This window comes from Podarcis muralis, chromosome 2 (genome assembly GCF_964188315.1).
Source record: "Podarcis muralis chromosome 2, rPodMur119.hap1.1, whole genome shotgun sequence".
Taxonomy (NCBI): Eukaryota; Metazoa; Chordata; class Lepidosauria; order Squamata; family Lacertidae; genus Podarcis; species Podarcis muralis.
The window spans coordinates 4,651,077-4,666,477 of record NC_135656.1 but is presented as its reverse complement, the minus strand read 5'-3'; the positions used below and the strand labels follow the sequence as shown (position 1 = coordinate 4,666,477).

General features: G+C 46.1%; 1 protein-coding gene across 1 annotated transcript; it reads left to right on the top strand.

Annotated features, from left to right (window-relative positions):
* Nucleotides 1-1,395: 1,395 nt before the first annotated feature.
* Nucleotides 1,396-9,526, top strand: LOC144327088 (uncharacterized). The gene is made up of 4 exons (XM_077925298.1): nucleotides 1,396-1,794; nucleotides 6,263-6,671; nucleotides 8,063-8,259; nucleotides 9,470-9,526. The coding sequence occupies exons 2-4, from the start codon at nucleotides 6,329-6,331 to the stop codon at nucleotides 9,524-9,526; spliced, it is 597 nt and encodes a 198-aa protein (XP_077781424.1). The 5' UTR covers nucleotides 1,396-1,794; nucleotides 6,263-6,328.
* The last annotated feature ends 5,875 nt before the right edge of the window (nucleotides 9,527-15,401 follow it).

The window sequence follows — 15,401 nt, the reverse complement described above, 5'->3', positions numbered from 1 at the left end:
TGCACTTAGGCAGAAAGAATCAGATGCACAAATATAAGTTGGGGGACACTTGGCTTACTCACAGTACTTGTGAAAAGGATCTAGGGTTATTGGTGGACCACAAGCTTAATATGAGTCAACAGTGTGATGCAGCAGCAAAAAACGCTAGTACTATTCTTGGCTGCATCAACAGAAGTATAGTGTCCAGATCAAGGGAAGTAATAGTAATAGTGTAATAGTAAGTAATAGTGGAGCGGACTCCCTTGCAAGGTTGTGGACTCTTCTTCTTTGGAGGTTATTAAGCAGAGGTTGGATGGCCATCTGTCATTGGTGCTTTAGCTGAGATACCTGCATTGCAGGGGGTTGGACTAGATGACCCTTGGATCCCTTCCAGCTCTAAGATTCTATGATTCTCTAATAATGAAACCAGCTTCCATTTTAACAAATCAGCAAGGACAATGAGTATCTGAACATATGCAGAGTGTATTTTCTATTACTGTATACAGGGACTCATCTTTCAAATAAATCAATTTATGGAATGAATTTCTCTGAGCTCTCACCTTTGGTCTCTCACTCACCTCATTCTATTTCTTTTTTAATGTTCTTCACAGAGCAACGAGAAATAACAATAGATTTTTGTATTTACATTGCCTCCAGTCCAGATTTCCCAAGAATGGAGTTAGTGGCAGGAGCAAAAGGATGCAGGGGACTAAAGACTGCTGTTGGTGGATTTTTGTAGAGGCTGAATATTCTGTAAATGAAACATGAGGTGTATGATTTACAAGGCCATGCAGAAGGTCCCTAGTTCAGTCCCTGACATCCACAGGTAGGGCCGGGAATGTATGTTCCCTGCCTGAAAGGCTGGAGAGCCACTGCCAGTCAGTGTAGACAATACTGACTCAGTGTAAGGCAGTACAGTGGTGTCTCGCAAGACAAAATTAATCCGTTCCGCGAGTCTCTTCATCTTGCGGTTTTTTCGCCTTGCGAAGCACGGCTATTAGCGGCTTAGCGGCTATTAGCGGCTTAGCGGCTATTAACGGCTTAGCGGCTATTAGCGGCTTAGCGGCTTTAAGAAAAAGGAAACAAACTCGCAAGAACTCGCAAGACGTTTCGTCTTGTGAAGCAAGCCCATAGGGAAATTCGTCTTGTGGAACGACTCAAAAAACGGAAAACCCTTTCGTCTAGCGAGTTTTTCGTCTTGCGAGGCATTCGTCTTGCGGGGCACCACTGTATCCTGTGTTTCTAGACTGAAGCCTATGATCTGCCTGAACTAAGCCCACTTTCGGTGGGTGTGCTCTCGCAATGAAGGTGTGCCTAGGCTGCAACCACGCAGTGTGCTCTCAACCACATCTGCTTTCGGAAGCATCCTCCACAGACTTAAGTATCGAAAAGACAGCATGCATAGGATTACAACCCTTGTCTTGCTGGTTTCAGCAGGTCTTCTTGCTTCAGTAATAATTTGTTTCATGCACACACAAAAAGGCTACAATCTTTATTTTTAAAAAAGATTTTAAAAACTCCGTGTAGGTTTGATTTATGAGGTTGTGGGTCAGAGAGACAGTGCCTCCTTCCTGCCTTATCGTGGGGCAAGTGAACAAAGCAGCTCGCTGCTGCCGATAGGAAACCATTAACCCCTGCGAAAGCGGATGTGCGATACCTGCGCTTTGTGCTCAGTGCGCTGAATTCTTTTAAAGAAGGGAAATGCTTCATCTTTCACACCCCACAGACGCGAGGGATAGAAAGGACAGGAGAGCAGATCCAGGAGCGAAAGAGTCACTCTCGGGAACGTCATCTTTCCTTGTGATGTGAAGTCAGGTAAACTTAATTCTTATACACAGTTGATCTGGTGCCAGGATCTTGTGCTTCTGTTCTTGTGGATTGGTGGGAGAGATTTATGAATTCAGGTTCTGTCTTCATCTCTTGGGAATGCAAAGGGATTTCATGAATTGGATGGGCGAAAGGATCCAGAAACTTAAATCTAGCAGGTGGGACTCTGTGATTTCTCCTAGCTCCTATGGAACATTGTGTCACACTTGTCCCCACTTTTATATAAGCAGCAAGAAGTTTTAGTGGGGTTAATTTTCTTGGGGTTGATTTTCTTTTATAGGGTTGATTTTCTTGTAGTGAGAGACTTGTGGGGGGTAGGGGGGTGCTAGTCTATGGCTTAATGGCAGGCCCATTGTCAGCGTGTCCCTCCCCCATCCTGTATGCTGGTAGTTGGATTGGCAAACTGCCATTTTTAATTTTCCACAGTGCCCAATTGTAGCATCTCTTTGCAGGAAATTTAAAATGAGGGCTCCCATTTTGCGCTGAGAAATATTGGGGGGGGGGTATAGTGGCAGTGGCACCATTCACATAACAAAAACTACCAAAGAGAGAGCAGCATTTTCAAAAGTAGGAGGTCCATGGCTTGGCTTTTGAAAAACAGGGGCCTGCAGTACTTAGCTAATTGGAACCACTGCTGTACTTGGTTACAAAACACTACTGTTTGATCATAGAACTGGAAGGGACCTGAGAATCATCTAGTCCAACCCTCTGGAATGCAGGAATATGCAGGTGTCCAAAGCCACAACCTGGTCCTTGGCATTATCAGCACCACATTCTCACCAACTGAGCTATCCAGTTGTGTTGTTTCTCTGCACAGCTTCACACCGACTGAAGCCCTTACTAATTGAGAGGTGAAAACTTTTGTATAGGGTTAAGGCACCCTGCATTAAAATGGGGGGGGGGAGTGAGAGGAAATCAACAATTAAAGTAGGAACAGGACTGGCATTAAAAGGCAATTCAGAGAAGCTTTTCATCAGCTAATTAAGAGGCCATTCTTACCATTCTACCATGGCTGAGTATCCACCATACATTTAAAGCACATTCTCATCCCCAAAGAATCATGGGAACTGCTGCTTACTCTGCACAGAACTGCAATTCCCAGCACCCTTAACAAATTACAGTTCCTATGATTATTTGGCATGGGCTATATTTTAAATGTATAGTGTGTATAAAGCCTAAATTCAACAGGAAGCAATGAAACAGCAGAACGTGCAAGCAGGAAGCTTTTATTTAAAGACTCATTAGCTTTGAACTATTGCTTTGCCTGTCCGCTCTAGGCAGGCTGGCTCAACAAACATGTTTTATGTATTTTTTTAAAAATTCCCATAAATTTGGTTGGAAGGCAGCTGGAGGATAAGATACTCTGTCAAAACTGAGTGAATAAAGGACAGCAATTGCAGCTTAAACCCCTTGCCTGTTTGTATGAGTGATTAAGTTGAGGCACCTACTTTGTGCCTCAACTATTGCTGGAAAGTGGCCCTCAGAGAGTGGCCCAAGGGTGGACATGAACCTTTGCACTACAGAACAACTGCTTGTTGCATATTTTACACAAACACACACACAAACACACTATCTATCTATCTATCTATCTATCTATCTATCTATCTATCTATCATCTATCTATCTATCTCAGCATCTTAAAAAGCAGAGACATCACCTTGCCAACAGAGGTCCGTATAGTTAAAGCCATGGTTTTCCCAGTAGTGATGTATGGAAGTGAGAGCTGGACCATAAAGAAGGCTGATCGCCGAAGAATTGATGCTTTTGAATTATGGTGCTGGAGGAGGCTCTTGAGAGTCCCATGGACCTCAAGAAGATCAAACCTATCCATTCTTAAGGAAATCAGCCCTGAGTGCTTACTGGAAGGACAGATCGTGAAGCTGAGACTCCAGTACTTTGGCCACCTCATGAGAAGAGAAGACTCCCTGGAAAGGACCCTGATGTTGGGAAAGATTGAGGGCACAAGGAGAAGGGAACGACAGAGGACGAGATGGTTGGGCAGTGTTCTCGAAGCTACAAATATGAGCCTGACCAAACTGCGGGAGGTGGTGGAAGACAGGAGTGCCTGGAGTGCTCTGGTCCATGGGGTCACGAAGAGGCGGACACGACTAAACGACTAAACAACAACAACAACATCTATCAATCACTGCCCCACCTGCGCACGTGCATCCCACTTGCACGTGACATTTATGTGGGTCACTGTGGAATAAATAAATAAATAGATTGACTTCACCTTGCTCGGAGCTGCTGCTCAGAAATTGCTCAGGGCTGCTGCCAGAGTAAGGGAAGGAGGCCTTCGGTTGCCATCTGTGGCCAGCTGCCCCCACCACGCACACTGGCTTCCCTCAGGTAGGCAGGCAGGCAGGCTCAGGACAGGCTGCACAGCTGCCCTGTGCAATTTCCAGGGTGACCACTCCTCATCTAGATGGAATATGCATAGATTGGTCTACGAAGAACATGTACCTACGAAGAACAAGGTACAAGGATCTTGTACCTTGAAGGTCATGTTGGAGAGATGCTGACAAGAAGAATAGTGAGGAATTCCAAGGGGACCGAGACGAAGACAAGTCAGCTTAGTTTGTTTGAGAGTCTGGGGCTCTAGAAACTGCCTCCCTGTGATGGTTTTTATGAGCTGAGCAAATCCCACTGGGAACATAGTCTGCTTTGTATGGCTGTGCACTCACTCTCTGCAATGAGTTGCGAGAGCAGCATTGCTTCCTCTTGCAACAGCTGCTTGGACACTCCTGCAACTTTCGCTTTTCCAGGGCCAGGCAAACTGGAAAGCACAAAGGTCACACTTCTGGAGTTGGTGGGGACACTGCTACCTTCTTCTCCAGTCTGAGCAGCATTCTGAAAGCCATATGTACCGGCCCCTAATGAAACCACAGACTCCCAGCTACAAGGCACATGTTGCAGCATGTCCGTGAGAAGCCCTTTGTTTGCAGTAGAGGAGGAAGATCCGATTCTCACTTCCTGAGCCACAGGACTGTCTTTTCCCTGCTTGGTTCTCTCTCAGCTGCGTCCGTACAATGCATTTGAAGCACAATACTTCCCCTGTAGAATCCTGGGAACTGTAGTTTTTTAAGGATGTTGGGAATTATAGCTCTGTGGGGAGGGCAGTAATGTGCTTTAAATGTCTGGTGTACATGCAGTGGTGGCTATGATATGGTTCAGGGTTTTTTGTTTTCGTTTTTTTGCCAAGGCAGAAAGATCTCAAAAGCAAGTAAACTGACCATTGAAATAATATACTGTTAGCAATTGTGTGTGGCTTGGCGTAGGTGTAGCGGTTAGAGAGGTGTGGGAAACCTGTGGTGCTCCATATGTTGCTCCCATCATCCTGGCCACTGCTTGGACCCATGCCTACAAAGCTAGGGTCAAGAAGAAGTGTGGATGGACCTAAGTGTTGTGTCTCAGCCTCACCATAGGATGGTTGGGAGGATAAAATGGGGAGGGAACCACAACCTCTATAGAGGAAGAGTGGGATATAAATGTAATGAATAAACAAGATGTTTTGGGACAGAGGAGGAGGACTAACTCCAAGAGGGAAAGGCCTAATCTTCAATGCATATTTAAATTATGGAATTCATTGCCAGTGTATGTATATTATGACTTTTGTAGCACTAGGAAGAAAAGCCTGGACTTATAATCCAATGGTTGCTAGGAATTTCCTGTCCTTTCCTGCAAAACTAAGGGCTTGTCAATAATAATAATAATAATAATAATAATAATAATAATAATAATGGGATGGGGAGAATTTCAACTCAGCTTGAACCTACTTAATTTGCACTTTCTGAAATAATCTGAGAACTGAAACACAGACTTTCTTTGAAATTTGCACTTCCCTGAATTTTGCAATGCAGTACTCCAGCCAACTAGTGTGCACAAGAATGCATATACTGGGCTAAAATGCACGTTAGTGAAAAAAGCATACTAGAATTATAGGGGAAATTGCATTGCAAAATTGCATACAAACAGGTGTATAATAGGAGGAAATTAACACTAAAATGCTGGTGGATTTTCTTGAGGACTTTTTCATTTTTTTACAAAATTACAAACTAATGTGGGAATGTAGAGAACTGAACTTAAGATGGGAAAAATGAGAGAGAGAAACCAAAATGGACAGAGCCACCCATCACTAGTGATAGAGCATCTGCTTTGCAGGCAGAAAGTCATTCGCAGGCATCTTCAGGAAGGGCTGGGACAGAACAGAATGTCCTGCCTCCAACCCCAGAGAGCCCCTGACAGTCAGTGTAGTTATCCTGAGCTAGATGGACCAATGGTGGATTGGCCCGCTTCCTGTGTTCCACATTCTTAGTACACTAATATTTCATCATGTATATGATGATTCAACCAGTTGATTACAGCAGATGTGCCTAAGCGGACTGGCATCTTCTCTGCTCTAAAAGGTATATTTCTATTTGTGTGTTCAGCCTCTCAGTGTTGTGCCCCTTCATAGGTGACAACTCAGAGCTCCTTCTGGCACGCAGTCCCTGACTCTTCACGGCTATCCTGTTCTGATGAGATGCTTGCAGGACGGCGGCTACTGGAAGGGTTCCACCTCCGCCAGAGCGCACCATCGCTGGACAATCCCTCTGGCACTGTTATGCTGCAGGCCCTCTACAACTACCAGTATAAGTCTGAGGATGGGAGGCAGGTGACCATTGAAGAAGGCGAGATCTTCCAGCTTATGCACAAGGCCAATGAGGACTGGTGGCAGGTGCGACGGCTTGGTCAGCCCAAGCAGAAGCGACCCATCTTTGTGCCTGCCACCTACATGATTGAAGTGCCCCCTGGCACAAGGACAGCCCACCTAGAAAATGCTACACAGCATCCTGGCATCAACGCAGAGCAAGATGGTGGCACTGGTGAGTTTTTGGGGCAGGACCAAACAATGAGAAGCCAGGCTGGCATGCCAGTTGTAGACATATTGTAGACAAAACTGCTAGAATTTAAATAGAAATGCAACACATCTCACCATAGTGGGGAAAAATTTGACCAGATGACCTGTGTGTCTACCCATTCAGCTGCCCAAGTGTTGTTGGCAATGGGAAATTTTAGGCCCTTGCTCTCCCTTCTTATTGGCCTTTATATTTAAGCTAGACTTGGACTGGACAGTCACATAAAGGGCACCTTAAAAGAGAGGACTCTCCTCTGACACACCTTTAAAAGAGGACTGTCACCCTTATTGGGGTGGTTTGCAGGACCTTCCAAGCGAGGACTGTAAAGCAATCACACATTCCCCACAGCCATGGCATTGCTCTCCTGAGAAGCCCTACTCTCTGGGGTGATGGGAGCTGGAGTCCAATGCATCTGGAGGGCACCATCCTGGGGCCTCAATATATGGGCAGGCTCATGTGGGAAGAGGCAACCAGGAACAAGCAGAAGGACAGGCAAGTGGACAGGGAGGCCAGCGGACTGTGAGGGGAGCAGCCAGGGCTGTGGCTTGGTGAGAGTGCCCAGGCTTTGTCTGCAAAAGGTTCTGGGTTCAGTCCCCAGGTGGGGCTGTGCAAGATCCCTGTCTGAAACCCCTGAGAGCCACTGCCAGCCACTAGAGACCAGAGCTCTTCCCCCATTATTTCAATCAGCCTAGGCAATGGTCAGAGATGATGGGAGTAGTATCCCAACAACATCTGGGAAACCAAGGCTGAAGACAGCTGGACCAATGGTTTGTTTCCGTATTACGTCTCACATTGGCTGCAACATGGAGATAGAGAATCTGATGATTGTTCCACCAAAGACCCTGAGCAGGAAGCATTGATAGCTCAGTTTAGGTCACAAGGAACCAATGGCCTCCCAAGCAGTGGGGTGGAGGGAGAAGTGAAATCACAACAGAACCAGGGAGGACAACGCTGTTCCTACCCCCTCCTCCTCTTCTCTGCAGCCTCTGGTAGATCACCACAAGAGATTCCTGGTTGGAGCCTTGACTGGAAGAATGTTGACCCGTTGATGGCTATTGGGCCCAGTCCTGCAATAGGCGGCTGATGGGACACATTAGGCATGCTCTCCTGAGAGACTATGTGTGCACATGCTAGCATAAGGGAACTTTGTGGCTAGAACTAGGAAGTCCACAAGCACGACATGAGGGCAGCATCTCTCTTGCCACTTGTGCTTCCTAACAACTGGTCTTCATAGGGAACTGCCTCCAACTGCAAAGGTGGAAAGCCCCCAGTCACAGACCTGTGAACAGCAGCACCTGTCCCCCAGCACCCAACCTTGTCATGTGTTTCTGATCCTGCAATTTCCCTCATCCTTCTAGCTCACTTGGAAGTGCTGTCTTACTCTCTGGTAGACCTCTGCATGGAACCACACCCCTCGCCTTTCCACCACATCGGCCTCATGTCCTGCCACAGCCTCCCTCTGCGTTCCCGTCCCTCGTCTCTGGGCAGGAGTCACAGCACATGCGGCTTGTCCCAAACTGGTGACGCAAGGCAGGAGCAGAGTTCAGGGGAGCAGGTAAGGTGGCCTCCATCCTGTCTCAAACCTTTTCACATAATTAAGGTGTGTGAGGTGTGGGGAATAACTATGTGAACTCAGAAGCAGAGCTTCAAGGCCTCAGACCCCTCCTGTCCCCTGAGCCCTCCATTGGATGGCAGACCCTTCACTCCCTTCTGATGGCTTTAACCATCTTTAACCCAGACATGGACTAGTCCAGGGGTAGTCAACCTTTTATACCTACTGCACACTAACGCATCTTTCTTGATGGTAAAATTTCCTTACTGCCCGCCGGTGCTCGATGGAAGGAGGATTCAGCTTGTGCCGTAGAACCCCCTGCCGCCCACCTAGAATCCTGAAACGCCCACTGGTGGGTGGGAGGGACCAGGTTGACAACCCCGACTAGACAGTTCTTCAAACAGAGTAATGTCCTCTATGACATGTGGGGAACCTTGGGATTGTCCCTAAGCCACACCCCTCACAAGCCCTGCTTTGTGTACACACACACACACACACACACACACACACGTATGTGTTTTGGCTTGGCTGTGTCCTTCAACCCTTGCAGGCCTGGATGGAGGGAAGAGAAGGGCGTGCGAATTTGTGCAGAAACAAGCATGCTTTTAAAAAAGGGGGAAAGGTAAAATTTACATTACTTGCTGCCCCTGCTTTTGCTTCTGGACCCACCCAGCTCTGGGACCAGAACATTTCTTACTGTCAGGAAGTTATTCCTGTTGTTTTGTTGGAATCTCCTTTCTTGTAACTAGAAGCCATTGGTTCGAGTCCTGCCCTCCAGAGCAGGAGAAAGCAAGCTTCCTCCATCTTCCATGGGACAGCCCTTTAGACGTTGGGAGATGGCTATCATATCTCGTTATAATAGAAAGTCAAACGAAAAAGCAGCTGGTTCTTGGTGCTGCAACCCCCCCCCCCGGCTGACTTAGCCCTCTGAGGCCTGGGCAAGTGTACCTGGCTGCCCACATCCTGCACAGCCCTGGGTCTCAGGCTGAAAAATATTTCCTCCCTCTGGTCTATAAAGAAGAAGGACATGTGGCCATCCTGCTCCTCAGCTGCAATCCCAGTGAAAATCCCACTTCTCCTGCTACTACTAGGGTTTTTTTTTATCACTAATTGTGGTGGGCAGGACAGGTGGGGGGGGGATTTTTGTTGGGCTCTCAGCTGGGGAGGAAAGGGTTAATCCTTTCCCTACCGCTTTCCGGTCCTTACTTTTAAGCAAACAGAAACCACAGTTGTGGTTGCAGCAGCAGCAGCAGCAGCATGGTACATGTAGGCCTAGTCAGCAGTTTGTACAGTAAAAAGCAGTTTCAGGGTTTCCATTCAGTGTCCCTTACTAATTACTAAGGAAGGATTGGCCAGTGTCTCAAACAAGAGAATACAGTGGTACCTCGGGTTAAGAACTTAATTCGCTCCGGAGGTCCGTTCTTAACCTGAAACTGTTCTTAACTTGAAGCACCACTTTAGCTAATGGGGCCTCCCGCTGCCACTGCACAATTTCTGTTCTCATCCTGAAGCAAAGTTCTTAGCCCGAGGTACTGTTTCTGGGTTAGCGGAGACTGTAACCTGAAGTGTATGTAACCCGAGGTATCTCTAAATGGTAAAATACCCCTGCACTAGGGTTGAGGCAGACTTTTAACTGCACACTTATATCTATTTAATAAGCTTTATATGCTGCTTAACCAAAAAGAAACCTATTAGAATCACAGAGTATGAATTGAATAATAGAATCACAGAATCGTAGAGATGGAAGGGACCCCGAGGGTCATCCAGTCCAACCCCCTGCAATGCAGGAATCTTTTGCCCAATGTGGGGCTGGAACCCATAACCTTGAGCTTAAGAGTCTCATGCTCTACCGAAAAGAAGGAGGTGTTTGTTTCATAGAATCAGAGAACTGGAGGTGTTTGTTTCATAGAATCAGCACAGGACCTACGGACTGAACCATCGACTACCAGGATAGTGTTAGATTCCTGGGTGGTCACAGCAGCGCACATCTGAGCATGCTGCACCCACTTCCCCTTTTGGCCCTTTCCCTGGGAGGCTGCTGGTCTTGCCCACACAGGAAGTGGGGGAAGCCAGTGGGAGGGCTCTCAGCGCCTCAGGGTGTGCCTCTGAGCTGCACTCCTCAACCAGGCACTACAGCAGTGAGTACTGGCCCGGGAGGGGGAGCTGGGGCCGGGTTGCAGCTCACTGTGGGGAGGTGGGCATCAGCAAAGGCCTTTGGAACAGGCAGTTTGGGAGGGAGGGTGGTCAAACAGGGAAAGCGCTTGGGGGAGGCATACGCAGAGCAAAAGGAGCCGTTGTGGAGAGCAGAGGCTCTCTGAACTGCGAAAGGAATCATTGGAAAGCCCAGCAATGAAGCAAGTGTTTTCAGCTTCCTCTTGAGCAATGGGTGGGTGGAGGGAAGATTGAGAAGGGCCTCTCCAGCAAAGTCAAGGCTTAGGACCTCTCTGGAACGGGGCAGAGTTTGTGATGGTCCATGGATGGGGGTCCAGGTGGATTCTGTTGGGGTTAGGGGCGTGGTAGGATTGGTGTGACTCCAACTTGTGTGACTCCAGCCCACGGCTCTGGCCGTCCACACGTACTTCTCAAATTTAGTTGCATTTTGAGGGGAAAATGGGGGTTGTTGTTGTTGTTCAGTCATTTAGCCGTGTCCGACTCTTCGTGACCCCATGGACCAGAGCACGCCAGGCACTCCTGTCTTCCACTGCCTCCCACAATTTGGTCAAACTCATGCTGGTAGCTTTGAGAACACTATCCAACCATCTCGTCCTCTGTTGTCCCCTTCTCCTTGTGCCCTCCATCTTTCCCAACATCAGGGTCTTTTCCAGGGAGTCTTCTCTTCTCATGAGGTGGCCAAAGTCTTGGAGCCTCAGCTTCACGATCTGTCCTTCCAGTGAGCACTGAGGGCTGATTTCCTTCAGAATGGATAGGTTTGATCTTCTTGCAGTCCATGGGACTCTGGGTAACTTTGGTTATTAGGTGGGGTAAAAATATTTCCGCTATTAGTAAAAGGCTCCACGTTGTAGGATGGGGATGAATGTACACTCCAGATTGGAGACGTCTGAGGATTACAGACCTAGATATGGCAGGTGATTACATGGTCAGTTCGTTCCTATGATCGAGGCAAGGTGGCTGCTCTGTTGCAGTATCCGCTGAACGGCTGTGTCTTCGCAATGGCTGTGTCCCATGATTAGTTGGTGTTGCTGAAGAGTAGGATCATTTATTCATTATGAAAACGTCTAAACTGCACCTTCATCTTTTTAAAGTCTCCACATGGACTCCAGTGTGGTTCAAAAAAAGTCAAACATCAATGCAATATTAAAACAAACATTTAAAAAGAAGATAAAAACAGTATTTTCAAAAATCTGAGAAGGGTTCTGGTGCCCCATATGTCACTTGCCTTAGGTCAGGAGGACACAGCTCGTGATCTGGGACCAGGACAGGCAGGTTTCAGGCTTGTAGGACCTGGTATAAAAACCATACCCTTAGAATTAAAGCATTCTGATCCCAGGAATTAGTTTTTGTTTTTTTTAAATGTGTTTTTATTAAAGATTTCTTGGTTTACAAAAGTATGTGCAATGTCTCTTTTTTCAAGTTACATTTTCTACAGATCTGTTTCATTTACCGAGACATTAGTGTTACATTAAGAAGAAAAAGGGGGAAAGGTGGAGGGGGCCCTGGGGGGTGGGGGTGGGGTCGGGTAGCGATGTTTCTATTTTACTTAATGTATGTGTGGGGTTTTGTGTCGCTTGTGCAGGTTCTCTTTGCTATTCACTTGTGTTATTTTGGTGTTGAGAGAGGTTGGGTGTGATTGTTCAATTGTGGTTGGCTGTGGTGAACTTTGTTTTCGTGTGTGAGTGGGGTGGGTGGGTGTTTTTGAATCAGGTTAGCCATATTGATTTGTATGCTGTTGGTGGATTCTTGTCATTGTCTTGTTGGGTTGTGTATGTGATAAAGGGGAGCCTTCCCCGGGGTATAGGCATCTTCTTCTATTTGTCCCTGTGTCAGATTCAGTTTATTGGTTAATTTTTCTAGTAGAGCTGTTTCCCATGCTATTTGGTACCATTGGTCCATGCTTACTCCTGACAGGTCTCTCCAGTGTCTGGTTATGATGTTTCTGGTTGCTGAGAGCAGGTGGGTTATGAGTTCTTTGTGAAGTGAGTGGGCATTATTGTCTTGGAAGATGTTTAGTAGGGCCAGTTCTGGGGTTATTTCTAATACTTGCTTAGTTATTTTGCATATTTCTTTTATGGCTGTTGTCCAGAATAGTTGGATTTTGGGACACTCCCACCACATGTGGAGGTATGTGCCTGTGGAGGTACACCCTCTCCAGCATTTTGGTGAGGTTCCTGGGTGAATTAGCGCTAATTTCCTTGGTGTTAGGTACCACCTGTAGGTGAGTTTTAGAGTGAGTTCTTTCCTTTTCCTTGATATGGATTTAAAGGCAGGGTTTAGACCACATTCTGGTCCACTGAGTGGAGTTAATCTCATAGCCTATGTCTTCCTCCCATTGTTTTTTGATTACGTCTAGGAGGTTCATGGGGTTTTGGAGTAGTATTTTGTATATTGCAGAAACCATCCCTTTGCTGTGTCCCTTTGTTGCTAGGAGGAGGTTTTTGAAGGTTGTCAGGGGCCTAGTTGCTGCTGATTTTACTACTGGATTGTTTAAGAGGGCGTGTAATTGGTGGTGTGTTAACCAGTGCATTTGGTTGTCTCTTAGTTTGTCATGTATTTCTTGTGTTGACAAAGGTTTTTTATTTTTATAGAAGTCTATTAGACGATAAAAGCCTTTGGTTTGTCAGGTTTTTATCTGGAGGTTTTGTGCTGCGTGATGGAATAATGAGTGGTACGCCAGGGAAATTACTGGGGATGGGGTTGGGGACAGTTTGCCTATTTCTATTTTCCGTGCTTTGAGCATGGTCTGTGTGTACCTGTTAAGTGTTATGGGAATTTTCCTTAGTTTGGGAGGAGTGGATATGTTGTGGTGCAGGTATTTTCGATTGTGTCCCTCTCTAGGTGTATCCATTGTTTTGTCTCATCTTCTAGTATATATGGGACTATATGGTGTATTTGGTTGGCAATGTAATATGCTTCTATGTTGGGGATTCCCCATCCTCCTTCTGAGGTGGGGAGGTGCAGGTATTTGGGGCTTATTCTTGGTTTTTGTGTGTGAGAAGTGTAGTTTTTTCCTGCCATTTTCGGAGTTGGGTTGGGGGAAATCTAGGTTGGGAGGGTTTGGAATAGGTAGGTTAGTTTTGGAAGGGTGATCATTTTGATCATGGCTATTTGTTTGAGAAAGTGAAGTTTATGTTGTTTCATCTCTTTAGGTCTTTGTTAATTTGTCACCACAAGGGGTTGTATTTGTGGAGGTATAATTTATTGAGGTTTCTGGTTATTTGTACCCCTAGGTATCTGACCTTGGTGTGGCAAAGTTTTATGTTGGTGACGTTGGTGAGTTCTTTTTGGGTGCGAGGAGCGGTGTTGAAGCACATAGCTTCCGATTTTGCAAAATTTACCTGTAGGCCCGACACAGTTGCAAATGTGTTGTGTTCTCTGATTAGGGAGGTTGCTGTGTTTATGGGGTCTGGTGTTGTGACCATTAGGTCATCTGCAAAGAGCCCTAATTTATAGGTTCTGCCTTTTTATTTCCACTCCCTTGATGTCTGTGGCTGCTCGGATTCAGATTTCTAAAAGTTCCGTAGTCAAGATGAATAAGAAGGGAGACAGTGGGCATCCTTGTTTTGTGCCTCTTTGGATTGCTTTGGACTCTATATCTATATGATACAGAATCCATATTGTTAGTCCTGCATTTTGCTGAGGCTTGGGAGTATATCATAGCTGTCAACCTTCCCTTTTTTTGCGGGAAATTCCCTTATTCCAGCGCCGTTTCCTGCTGCTTCCGCTGCTATCACGGATTGTTAGATATCCCATAGACTGTCACCAGGACAGGTGAGGCTGCTGATCCCTTATTTTCGAGGCTGCTGATCCCTTATTTTCAAATCTGAAATTTGACAGCTATGGAGTATATTTGTTTGAGAATTTGTAGGAAGTTGGGGCCAAATTTCATGTTAGTTAGTACTGCTAGTAGGTATTTCCACTCTAAGCAATTAAAGGCTTTGAGGATGTCTAGGGACATAATTCTCAGTGGGAGTTTGGTTGCCTTGCTGTGTTTGATCAGGTTCAGTAATTTCCTGATGGGGTCTGTTATATTGCGACCAGGGACAAAGCCAGTCTGGTCTGGGGCTATTAATTTGTGTAGGAAGATTTTTAGGCGGTTGGCCAAGATTGATGTGAATATCTTGTAGTCCTGGTTTAATAATGAGATTGGGTGGTATGATTCTACTTTGAGGCTGTCTTTCAGTGGTTTTGGGATGGAGACTATTTTGGAGTAGGTCCAGGTTTTGGGGATGCCCCCCCTTTATGATGTCATTGAATAGGCGGGTCATGTAGGGCATCAGGGGTTCTTTGAATTTCCTATAGAATTCTGCTGTGAAGCCGCCTGGGTCTGGGGCTTTGTGTGGCTTCAAATTTTTGAGGACCGTATCTATTTCCTCTGGGGTGATAGGACTGTCCATAAATTCCTGTTCCTCATCAGTTCAGGAATTAGTTTTGAGTACCAGAACTAAGTGGAGCCTTCTGCACAAAAATCCATTCCTGGTTACTCCAAAACTTTTTAAATCTTGGCAGCATAATTCAGGGTGTGTGAATTTTGCCACATACACACTATGCATTTAAAGCACCTTGATGTCATTTTAAACACCCCCAAAGAATGATGGGAGCTGTAGTTTGTTAAGGGTGGGGTTAAAAAACCACACACACCTTCCCTTCCCAGAGCTCCAATTTCCAGAGTGGTTTAAAATTCAATCCCTCTTCACAAGGATCTCTAAAAATTGTAGCTCTGGGAGGAGAAGAGGGTGGCTTCTAATAAGTCTCTGCACCCTTAACAAGTTAGAGCTCCCAGGATACTTTGGGGGAAGCCATGATGATTTAAAGTGGTATGATACTGCTTTAAATGTATTGTGTGATGTGGCCTTTGTTGCTGCTATTGTTAACCAGTTGGGAGAGGCCTCAAATCTTCTCGATCACCCAAATATCTATCCATAGATCTGCATTCTTCTCGACCCTGATCTTGGGGATTGGAAAATGTT